The sequence below is a fragment of the Triticum urartu genome, chromosome 5A (genome assembly GCF_056163025.1).
Source record: "Triticum urartu cultivar PI428250 chromosome 5A, HENAU_Tu73, whole genome shotgun sequence".
Classification (NCBI taxonomy): domain Eukaryota; kingdom Viridiplantae; phylum Streptophyta; class Magnoliopsida; order Poales; family Poaceae; genus Triticum; species Triticum urartu.
In genome coordinates, this window is record NC_141877.1 from 349,578,051 (window position 1) to 349,590,073 (window position 12,023).

The 12,023-nt window shown below is 50.5% G+C and overlaps 1 protein-coding gene across 1 annotated transcript; it reads left to right on the plus strand.

Moving 5' to 3' along the window:
• Positions 1-7,008: 7,008 nt before the first annotated feature.
• LOC125508938 (putative plastid-lipid-associated protein 2, chloroplastic) lies at positions 7,009-10,320 on the plus strand. The gene is made up of 3 exons (XM_048673753.2): positions 7,009-7,606; positions 8,744-8,942; positions 9,747-10,320. The coding sequence occupies exons 1-3, from the start codon at positions 7,173-7,175 to the stop codon at positions 10,056-10,058; spliced, it is 945 nt and encodes a 314-aa protein (XP_048529710.1). The 5' UTR covers positions 7,009-7,172; the 3' UTR covers positions 10,059-10,320.
• Positions 10,321-12,023: the final 1,703 nt, after the last annotated feature.

The window sequence follows — 12,023 nt, forward strand, 5'->3', positions numbered from 1 at the left end:
CAGCCTCCCACTCGGGGGCTTAGCTGCGAATCCGTTTCGCCTAAGTTTGAAAAAATCCTACCGAGTGGAGAGCAATCCTCCCACTCGGGGGCTTAACTGCAGTCCAGCACTCGCCTAAGTTCTCTCACTTAGAGACTTAGCTACAGTCCGGCACTCGCCTAAGTTTGAAAAAATCCTACCGAGTGGAGAGCAATCCTCCCACTCGGAGGCTTAGCTGCAGTCTAGTACTCGCCTAAGTTCTCTCAATTAGAGACTTAGCTGCAGTCCGGCACTCGCCTAAGTTTGAAAAAAATCCTATCGAGTGGAGAGCAATCCTCCCACTCGGGGGCTTAGCTGCAGTCCAGTACTCGCCTAAGTTCTCTCACTTAGAGACTTAGTTGAAGTCCGGCACTCGCCTAAGTTTGAAAAAAATCCTACCGAGTGGAGAGCAATCCTCCCACTCGGGGGCTTAGCTGCAGTCCAGTACTCGCCTAAGTTCTCTCACTTAGAGACTTAGCTGCAGTCCGGCACTCGCCTAAGTTTGAAAAAATCCTACCAGGTGGAGAGCAATCCTCCCACTCAGGGGCTTAGCTGCAGTCCAGTACTCACCTAAGTTCTCTCACTTAGAAACTTAGCTGCAGTCCGGCACTCGCCTAAGTTTGAAACAATCCTACCGAGTGGAGAGCAATCCTCCCACTCGGGGGCTTAGCTGCAGTCCAGCACTCGCCTAAGTTCTCTCACTCAGAGACTTAGCTGCAGTCCGGCACTCGCCTAAGTTTGAAAAAATCCTACTGAGTGGAGAGCAATCCTTCCACTCGGGGGCTTAGCTGCAGTCCAGCACTCGCCTAAGTTCTCTCACTCAGAGACTTAGCTGCAGTCCGGCACTCGCCTAAGTTTGAAAAAAAATCCTACCGAGTGGAGAGCAATCCTCCCACTTGGGGGCTTAGCTGCAGTCCAGCACTCGCCTAAGTTCTCTCATTCAGAGACTTAGCTACAGTCCGGCACTCGCCTAAGTTTGAAAAAGTCCTACCGAGTGGAGAGCAATCCTCCCACTCGGGGGCTTAGCTGCAGTCCAGTACTCGCCTAAGTTCTCTCACTTAGAGACTTAGTTGAAGTCCGGCACTCGCCTAAGTTTGAAAAAATCCTACCGAGTGGAGAGCAATCCTCCCACTCGGAGGCTTAGCTGCAGTCCAATACTCGCCTAAGTATGAAACACATCTCATTCCTCAAGGACGACGAGGGGCAGGTCGACTGCCACCTTCTCCTGGGGAGCTTCACCACAAATACAAGACATAGGTCGACTGCTTCCCTCTCCTTCGGAGCTGCGCTGCGAATGCAAAAGTTGTCTCGAATGAATAATGGGTTCACTCAGCAGGAGATTCATAAAGATATTCAACGGTAAACCAAGTTCGGGTAAATTCCAAAGGTTCCAAATCATAGATCGAAGTACTCGGACATGCAGCCCGAAAAAGTTTAACGGTTACAAAAACCACTCGGCATTCCGAGGCAAATTTAAGGTGGGACATAAGAGTTTGTTCACTCCGTGGGAGGAGGGTTGGCAGGCTCGACGAACTCATCCAGGTCGACACCGTCGGCTATCCGAGTGGCTGCAGCGATGAAAGTCTCCATAAAGGTTCGGAAGTCATGCTTCTGGGTGTTGGCGACCTTGATTGCTGCCAGTTTGTCCAGTCGCACCTCCTTGCAGTGGACACGAACCAAAGACAGAGCCACGTCGGCGCCACACCGAGCAGCAGACTTCTTCCACTCCTGCACTCGGTCGGGGATTTCATTTAGTCGAGTCATCAGGGACTCAATATCATTTTGGAGCTCAGCCTCTGGCCAAAGTGCCGGGTCAATCCGCGACATGGCGACCTTCAGTCGAGCCAAGTAGTCCACGGCACTATCGATGCGAGATTCCAGACAGAGCAGATTCATGGCAGTTTCATCTTTCACGGGAGAGTTGATTGGATCCAAACCAGGCTCGATCCGCCCAGTCTCCTCTTCAAAATTCTGGCAAAACTCTGCATTCACGATCCAAGGATAAGTCAATTTTCGTACACTGAGTCGACTCAAAAAAAAGTCATTCGGAACAGAATGTGCACCTTCAAGCTTGATGAACAGCTTCTTGGCAAGACTTCTCAGATAACTCTCCAGATCATCCCTCCTGCGAGCAATGCCTTCCATTTTCTCACCCTGGACGAGATTCGCCTTCTTCCAGCGCGAGCACTCCTTGTTGGAGTCATTCAGAGCGGTCTTCAGCCTGGTATTCTCTTCTTCCAACTGGCCGACCGAAGCCAGCTTCTATTCGGCCAGAGCGGTCTTGTCGTCAGCCTCCTTATGAGCAGCGGCCAAATCCTGATCCTTCTTCGCCAGAGCTTCTCTTAGTTTTTCTACAAAGAAATGATGATTGATTCAGAAATAGCGGAAGGGTACTCAAGCCTAAAACTGACCAGTCGACAAACTCGTCTTACCTGCGGTGCCGTCTCTGACCTTTTGCAGCTCTGTCCTGGCCAGCTCCAAGTCAAGGTTTAGTTGAATCTGCTGCTTCTCTAAGTCAGCAAAGCGAGCTCCAAGATCACAAGATTTCTGAAATCAAAGGGGAGAAGTTATTTTTACAGCAAAAACAACAACAAAGGCAATAAATACTAAGACTACGGTCGACTGCCCGCAGTCCACCATAGTCTCGGGGACTACACCCAGTGGGTGCACTTAGCATGCCCCCACCGGTTCTGATCCCACTCGACCGGTCCGCCGGAGTCGAGTGAGGGAAAAAAAGAGAGAGAGAGAAAGTAGAACTCAGACCACAATCGACTGCCAGCAGTCGACCGCGGTCTCGGGGACTACATCCAGTGGGTGCACTTGGCGTGCCCCCACCGGTTCTGATCCCACTCGACCAGATCGAGTGGAAGAGATAAACTACCAGTTCAGTTTATACATTCGACAAAATACAAAGACTACAGTCGACTGCCAACAGTACACAGTAGTCTCGGGGACTACACCCAGTGGGTGCACTCAGTGTGCCCCCACTAGTCCAAAAATTCAATCGACACACCCAGTGGGTGTACAGATGCAAAGGTTTTCAGAAAGAATCTTCAGGTAGCATATCCTAACAGAACAAGCGGCGACCAACTAACCTGAACATTGCTCTGGAGAGCCGAGCTGGCATCATAGGCGGCTTGGCTGGCGTCCCGCACCGTCTTCATCTTCTCCATCATAATGCCCGCCTGGCGTATGGCTTCCTTAGCAGCATTCACCTCGTCCTCTGGGACATGATGGGTCGCAAAAACTGAAGGCGGGTCGACAGGGGCCTGAGCAGTCGATGAAGAAGGCAAGGCACTCGATAGTGGCTCAGCGAAGGTAACAGAACCCCGATTGACGTTGCCAGTGTCCTGAACAACTGGTTTCGCCCTCGGCATCGTCTGTAGCGCCCCGCTTGCAGGAGCTCGCCTATTTTTCCTCGTCAAAGGCCTCTCGGGATCTTCATCATCATCAGGGAGGTCAATAACGTTGGGAGCTATGCAAAGTTCAATCGTTAAAGTCACATCACCCAATGGTACGCGTTGCAGTTGAATCGACCAAAATAAAGATAGTATGGCAGGGATCATACCCGGATTAGAAGTGACCGCATCCTCCATCACCTCATCTTCGTCCCTGTAAGCTGAGGTCCCGGAGGTAGCAGCGCTGACAGTTCCAAAGTTCGTCCAGTTAAAACAAGAAAAACAAACAGCACGGAGCGTTGAGTGAATGCAAAGAGAGGCACTCACGCGGAAGCGACGGGGATATCAATCTTGACTTTCGGCAACGCCTTCCGAGTCTTCGGCTCTACAACTCTGGGGTGCTTTGGCGCCTTCTCAGTCGGGGTTGGTGAAGAGATCCGAGGGCGCTTCGAAGACTAACCAGCCAGAGTAGTTGCCTTGTCACGGGCACTCGGCCGTTCTTGGTCAAGCTTGGATCGCTTCTCCCTGCGAGGAGGCGACTTGACTTCTTCTCCACTGCTTGAGTCGTTGCTTCCTCCATCCCCTTCACCATCGGAAGTCCACTCGCCGCTTTCTCCGCCACTCGCCTCGCCTTCCAGAGCTTGCTCCTGCTCCCCGTTGGGCATTGAATACATTTCAATAATGGCCTGAAAGAAAGCAGGTAGATCAAAGTCAGTCGACGCAATATAGGCAGCTACGCGAGTGAATTCAGATTACAAGCAAAAACTCAGAATCAAACCTGCTCGGGTGCGTGGGACTGGTCGAATGGAGGGACTCTCCTGGCTCCCCTGGGATTGTCCTTATTCCCGGTAATGCCAGACAGCCACTTCTCCAGTGTGTCGTCGTCGACCTCCTCCGGGTGGATCCGAGTGGAGTCTTCAAGACCCGAATACATCCACATCGGATGGTCTCGGGCTTGGAGAGGCTGGATGCGCCGCTGAAGGAAGACCTCCAAGAGATCCATACCAGCGACCCCGTCACGAATAAGCTCGACCACTCGGTCGACCAGCACCTTCACGTGCGCCTTCTCCTCCGGGAGCACCTTCAGGTTTTTCCACTCGGTCCATGGTAAAGGAAGGGAGGCCAGTCGATTGCCCTGGCGTCGACTGGTCTTTATAGTAAAACCAGGTCGACTGCCATCCGCGAACTGAGTCGGGAAGAATCATGGCCGGGAAGGAGCTTTTCCCTCTCGTCTGGATGCCAAGACCCCCACACATCTGGATCACTTGGGTCCTCTCGTCACTCGGATTAGCCTTTTTCACTGTCTGGGAGCGACAAGTGAAAATATGCTTGAAGAGACCCCAGTGAGGCCGACAACCCAGGAAGTTCTCACACAAAGAAATGAAAGCGGCAAGATAAACGATTGAGTTGGGGGTAAAATGATGGAGTTGTGCCCCAAAGAAGTTCAGAAACCCTCGGAAGAAGGGGTGAGGGGGCAAGGGAAATCCACGGTCGACGTGGGTGGCAAGAAGGACACGCTCACCCTCCCGAGGCTGCGGCTCAGATTCCTTCCCCGGAAGCCGCGCCGAGTCGTAGGGGATCAGCCCCCCTTCGGCCAAGTCATCGAGGTCTTCTTGGGAGATCCTCGAGTGGATCCAGTCGCCCTGGATCCAGCCCCTCGGCAGGCCGGACCGCGAGGAAGATCCGCCCCGGCTGGTCGCCTTCCCCTTCGACCTCGCTGTCGCCTTCTTTGCCCGCTCCAGAGCCGCTGTCTTCTCCTTCCCCATTGTCGCCGGCGAGACGCGTACAGTGCGGTGGCGCTGGGGCGAGAGCGAGCGCAGCGGAGGGGCATGAGGAAGAGAAGAGGAAATGAGATGCACTGTTCGGGAGACTCCGGTCCGGCGCTTTATATCAGGCCGCTTCCGAGTGGCTGACGGGTAGGCCCAGGCGGCTCTATCAAATCCCATAACGACCGCGCGCGCGATACGTGGCGAAAAAGGTGGTGCGGGGATCGAGGCGGCTCCGCTCTATCCCATCCGATTACTGTGGCCTCCCCCGTCCCGCGCGCTTCCCAAAATTCGGATCCCGCGAAATCTGCGCGCAGCAAACAACTGGTCAGACCAAAGATCTCCTCCGCACCATCACTCGGAGCCTTACAAGCGAAGAAACTCACTTGACGAAGAATTAAGAATGGATCAAGGCGACTGAAAAGGAAGTTGCTGTCATCACTCAGGTCCATTGATCCGGAACAAGATATGCTCACGGCATGAAAAATGAGTCGGAGAGGTTCTCAACTCCTTCCCCACTCAAACCTCGATCCATTCGGGGGCTAATGATGAAGCTATGTACCTAGGATAGGGTCATGGACCTGTCCTAACTGCCCTACCCAAGGACATCTCTAGAAGAAACCACCTTTCAATCGACTTGGAGGTGTTCCACTCGACAGACTCGAAGACGCTCGACCAAGAAACAATCACTCAACCAAGATCCAACCACTCGACGCCCAGGAGACCTGAAGTCACTCCGCACGCTAACGGTCGGTCATTAAGTAGTCTTTATGGTCATCATAGCACTTTATTACTAGCGTTACCAGTAACGCTCTGCCTTAATGTACATTGAACCCTTTGTAACGTGGGCTGGCCGGGGTCCTGGCGCACTCTATATAAGCCACCCCCTCCTCCGAGACAAGGGTTCGCACCTCTGTAACCCATATTCATATAATCCAGTCGACCGCCTTCGGGCTCCGAGACGTAGGGCTATTACTTCCTCCGAAAAGGGCCTGAACTCGTAAACCTTGCGTGCTTACAACTTCTCCACAGCTAAGATCTTGCCTCTCCATACTTACCCCCCTACACTACTGTCAGACTTAGAACCACGACACCGCCTCCGAGGAAGATACCTGGATGAGGCTAAGGTCGAGGAAGACTTATTCATTGTGCCGCCGCTGCCACCATCAAAACACCGACACCTAAAACGCTATCCCTAGTATGTACAGACAGAGGGCACAAATTCAGGGCTCTCCAACTCTCCCACCGCCGCAACAGCCGCCGGAGAGGGGAGGAGCCCACGGCCTGGCCAGCGGCCAACCGAGGGAACTTCTCTGCATTCCTTTCGCCTCTTGCGAGAACGAACCGCGACGGTGAAAGAAAAGCAACGCCCGTCTGCTATTACATTGCATTCTTTAAAAAATATATTATAAATTATTTTTTCACCGATATTTTAAATTAAGTTGGGCATGGCAGAGTCAAGCAACCTCGAAACTAAGGAAAAACAATAAAAAAAGAATTACGAAAAAATAATAAATACCTTTTTAGGAAAAAACAATAAATACTTGGCCTAACAAAACTGTACACGCGAGGAAGAATGGGACAGGACACATGGACCGCCAGTCGTCGAGGTGCTCCGCAGGTCAGAAGCGGGCGCCAAGCGTGCACGTCTCGCATGCTCGCATAGGTCCAGAGCACTCTAGAAGCCCGCGAGCATCCAGTCAAGCACCATCCCCAGTTCATTTCGCAATGTTCAGCTAAACCATTTTTTCAGGCCCACGTTTCTTCTCCCCGTCGGCACCCCGCGGCGCACTCTCAGGCGACCACGCGACCAACGCATCCCGCGCCAGTCCCGCCGCACGCACCTCGACGGCTCGACACGTCTCTCCTCTCTACAAGTACTCGCGGCGCCAAAATTAAAGGCATTAAAGTATTGCGCATCGCCGAGAGAAAAAAAAGGAGGACCGTCGCAGAGGAAGAGGAGCACGAGACCCGAGCCGAGCCTCGCGCCATGGCGGGAGTAGCAGCGTCCCTCAACGCCGTGTCCCTGTCCGCGCCGTCGCCCCAGGCCCCGGGGGCGACCGCCGCCCGCGGCCGCCTCCTCGTCCCGGCGGCGGCCCGGCGCTTCCCGTCGCTGCGGGCCGCGCGGCGCGTCGTCGCGGCGCGGGCGGCGCCCGTGGACGCCGACGACGAGTGGGGGAAGGAGCCGGCGGTGGGAGGGACGTCGGTGGCGGAGGCGCCCTCGGAGGCTGCCGCGGCCGCGGTCGAGGTGGCGGCGCTCAAGCAGAAGCTCAAGGCGGCGCTGTACGGGACGGAGCGCGGCCTACGCGCGTCCAGCGAGACGCGGGCGGAGGTGGTCGAGCTCATCACGCAGCTCGAGGCGCGCAACCCCACGCCGGCGCCCACCGAGGCGCTCACCCTCCTCAACGGCAAGTGGATCCTCGCGTAAGCCTTCTGCCACCCCTCGCTCCGTTCCTTGCTTCGTTTATTAATCTGCTCATTATGTGATTGTAATTTGCGTGGTGCGTAGTTCCATTCCTGCTGGTTTAGCTAGGGTCGGTGGAACTCATCCGATGGATTCTAAACCACATGGATCAAAGCTGATAAGTTCATATATAGAAAAAGGGGGAAATAATTTGGTGTGTTTTAGATTGTCTATGCCTGTCCTAATTGGAAATTTGGACACATAGTTTGCAAGTATACAGTCCACGCTATATTGCAATCGCACTTATTTACAAGTTTCTCTTGATTGCTTGAAAAAAAATAGTTATATGCAATTTTATGAATATTTTTTGTATTTTAGGGATGACATGTTAAGGATATGGCTGAGTTGATTAGTTGTCATGCTCAAATAACTGATGTGGCTGACTTCTATTTCCTTAGTATTGTGACAACAAAGAAATACAACCTCCGTTGTTTTAGAAATTTAGAGTTATTCAAGACAGACATCATAGTTCACATCGGTGATCTGTGGTGTGATATTTTTGGTAAATATTTTTTTCTAGAGAATAGGCAAATTGATGTGCAAGAATTTTCAAAAGCTAACAGGTGTAATTCGTTTGGTAAATATTCTATGTTTGCATGATGTGCTTGCCACATGCTCCTCTACGCTTTCAGATTATGTTTGTTTAAGTTATGTCAAAACTGGATGTGTAGTTTTGGCATTTTTTCTTGCTTATTTGTTCGGTAGGAGAACTATTGCTATATCTAATATTTTACTCTAGCACTTAAGGTAAACTAGCCTACAACCTTTTAAGTAATCAATTTGGAGTGCTAAACCTAGCCATGTGAAATCCCTGGAGCAGACTTTGCTATTAAACAAAAGTATGTGTAAGGGACTAATAAAACATAACATTCTGGTAGCTGTTGCTATCGTTTAGTTGAGGATATGCCAATCGGTTCTTTGTCATTTAACGTGCTCTCAACATCATTAAAACCACTTCTGCACGTATCTGAATGGGATGCATTTTTTTAGTATAACCGGGCGGGATGCTGAACTAGTCCATGGTAGCGAAACTCTTCTTATGTGGAATTACAGCTTCTTCGTTTAATTGTGGAGATTGATTGATTAGGTGACTGCAGGTACACATCATTTTCGCAATTGTTCCCACTGTTGGGGTCTGGAAGGCTACAAGCTCTTGTCAAGGTGGACGAAATATCACAGACTATTGATTCCGAGAACTTTGCGGTGCAGAACTGCATCAAGTTTTCAGGACCTTTGGCGTCAACTTCAGTGTCCACCAATGCCAAATTTGAAATTAGAAGCCCCAAACGTGTACAGGTGTGATTCTCCTCTCCCAACTGAGTAGTCATTTGGTATATATCTTAAAGCATTTTATCATGTCTATCTTGGCATTTCCTGAGTGGCAATGAAATTTTAGTAAAATTGATAACATTGACAGAATGAGCATCGTTTTTCAAGGTTTAGGCTCTCAAGTAACCTTTTATTTACAAAAATGGGCAGTTTTCAGGCATTTCTGTAGGTACTACATCATTATTGCATTTTCAGTTGCTACTCAGTCATTCTATCGACTAGTTCTGATGTACGCTTTACCAAAACATTATTCAATCTCAATGGTAAAAATAAGGGAGGAAACATAGAAATGGATTATTCATGGATTGTTTCTGAATCATGGGCAGCATAAGGGGAACAATTCATGGTGTTAAAGTGGCTGCTAAAGCCAGGAAACTCAGAGTGATAAGTGATAACACGTGTGTGGTTACTGGGGAAGCATGTTTGCCCTTTGCTTGCTAACTGATTACGTAGATTGCATTACTCAGTCCCTAGGTGCCAGTAGGGCTTTTGGACACTGTTAGATTCATTGTTAAGTTGTGAAATCCAGCGCAACTAGAACCGACCAATCTGCATGAAACACTCTTTGACAATGATGATTTAAACAGGACAATAAAGCTCGGGCATATGCAATATGTTCGCTTAAAATGTCCGTCTGGTAAGTTTTAATATTTTAAGTGTTTGCAGACGCACCTCTTCCCCCACCCAGCTACAGTATTTAATTATCACCACAAATATAGCCAGTTTTGCTAAATGCTTCAGCACAGCTGATGTAGTTCTCATTGTGTTCAGATCAAATTTGAAGAAGGCATCATCGGCACTCCGCAGCTGACCGATTCCATTGTACTGCCAGAGAAGTTTGAATTCTTTGGACAGAACATTGACCTGAGCCCGTTGAGCGGCATATTTACTTCGATCGAGAACGCGGCGTCCTCCGTCGCCAAGACCATCTCCGGTCAGCCCCCACTGAAGATACCTTTCAGGAGCGAGAGCGCTGGGTCCTGGCTGCTCACAACCTACCTTGATGCTGAGCTTAGAATCTCCAGAGGAGATGGCAGCAGCATCTTTGTGCTGTTCAAGGAAGGAAGCTCGCTGTCGATATAGGCCGAGCGTACCTATTCTCTGAGTAGAATTTGACATGGAGAAAGGGAATCCAATAGATAGTAGTTGTGCCTATGTTCTTACTTCCTGAATTGGTGTGTTTATAGTTCGTTCGTTGCAGTGTGTGGCTGTGATGTATATGTAGCTGAACTGCCATATGCCTTTTTTTTTTCAAAACGAACTGCCATATGCCCTCCTTTGTAAGCCTGTGCACGTACTGTTTCAATAGACTGGAATACAAAGATACCTGAAGTTCTTGTACAAATGCTAAGGATGAAAAATGGCAGAAGCTTTTTTTCTCTTGGCAGTTGCCTCAAACCGTCGGCCTGATTCTGCATTTGTGCAGTGCGAAGCTCATTGCTACGTATTCGGACATTTTGTTTGCGTGACGGGTCGCAAGTCTCCCTTCGCTGTTAGTAGTACATATGGTAGAAACTAGGGTTCTACCCGGTTTAAGGCGTAGCCTGTAAGGAAAGGAGGGAGGAGGAGATTGCGTGGCGGCCGGCGGCTGGGCGCCGTCCTTGCGGCTGGTGCAACAGCGGCGGACGCAAGAGGCGGCTAGGGTTTAGGTTTCCTGGCTTCCTAAGAAAAGCCGAACAAATATTAATTGCTTCTTACTTGATTAGATTGATACATCTCCGCTCCTTATATAGAGAGGTTTACTTGATTCCTAACCAAACAATCCTAATACGATAAAATAATTGGACTAAGCCCCTAATAATGATTAAGATATTTGGGCCATAACCCATTTGGCTAAGCCCCTAATATGCTGGTCATAACAACATAATTTATTTGTTCTTGTAAAAAAACTTAAACATGGTTGCTGGTATTCGTCCCTGTTCTTTGCTCCTGCCGTGCTGCACACCTGCAGTGCAGACGCAACGGTGCCCTCCCCTCGGAACGCCCGTGACCCCATGACCCCGTGATCTCTGCGCCACCTTCACAAAAGCATCCTCAAAATTCAAAATAGCAAGCCCCTAGCAGCTGCAAAACCTCACCCAACCAGAGTGCTTTCACCTGCATACTTCCCTCCCTACAGAATCCCAGCTTGTGTGATCTCTGCGCCACCTTCACACGCCATACTCGAAATAGCAAGCACCTCACACCTGCGAAACCTCACCTGGCTAGCGTGCCATCCCCTGCAAGCTTCCTTCCCCACTGTGCAGGCTAGAGCTGCGTCTTGTACTGTCGTTGGTGTCGCCTTCAAGCATGGAATTATGGAAAGCAGCGCTAGCTACTATCTGGACGCTGGACTGGCGCTTCTTGAGAGCGGGCAGATGGGTTGAGTGAAGGCGGTGGACGGTGAAACGACAGGCCTCTGCAGTCTGCAGAGGAACTGAACCGGTCTGGACGTGGCCGTTGTTTCTTTTTGACTGATTCGAGCGTCCTCTTCCGTGTAAAAGATCATCACGGTGCTGCTTCAAATAAGCCGTCTTGGTCCTTGCACGAGTCTGCAAAGCTTTCTCGCAACAAAGCAAGTTTTCTAGGACAGCAATAGTACGATTTTTGCAACGACTACGGCCGGATCCACAGTGGAAATAAGAGGCACATAACGCCGTGGAGGTTATTTCTCAAGGCAGAATTAACAATACAGTTGAGCTGAGCACGTACGTGGCCTTCTGGTACATATCGTGAAAAAACAATGGCCGCAGCCTCCCATGATCCTAAGAACACAGCACTTTCTCTTTAAGAAAAACAGCATTTTGTACAGATGGAGAGATTCCTTGGCTTGTTGTACGCAGCCGCTCTATGCGGCAAAATTTCGTGTTTTGATCCTTTTGACGTATAAAATCAGGATCTGATCTCGGTATCAAAAAATTTCGACATTTGACCCTTTTGACTACCGCCGGAGGCCCCAGCGGTAGCGGTCTACAGGCTACCGCCGCCCCTCCTGACGGTAGGTTCCGTTGACAGCCGTCTGGCCGTTAACGGGTGCTGACGTGGCAAAGGGGACCTACCGCCGCCAGG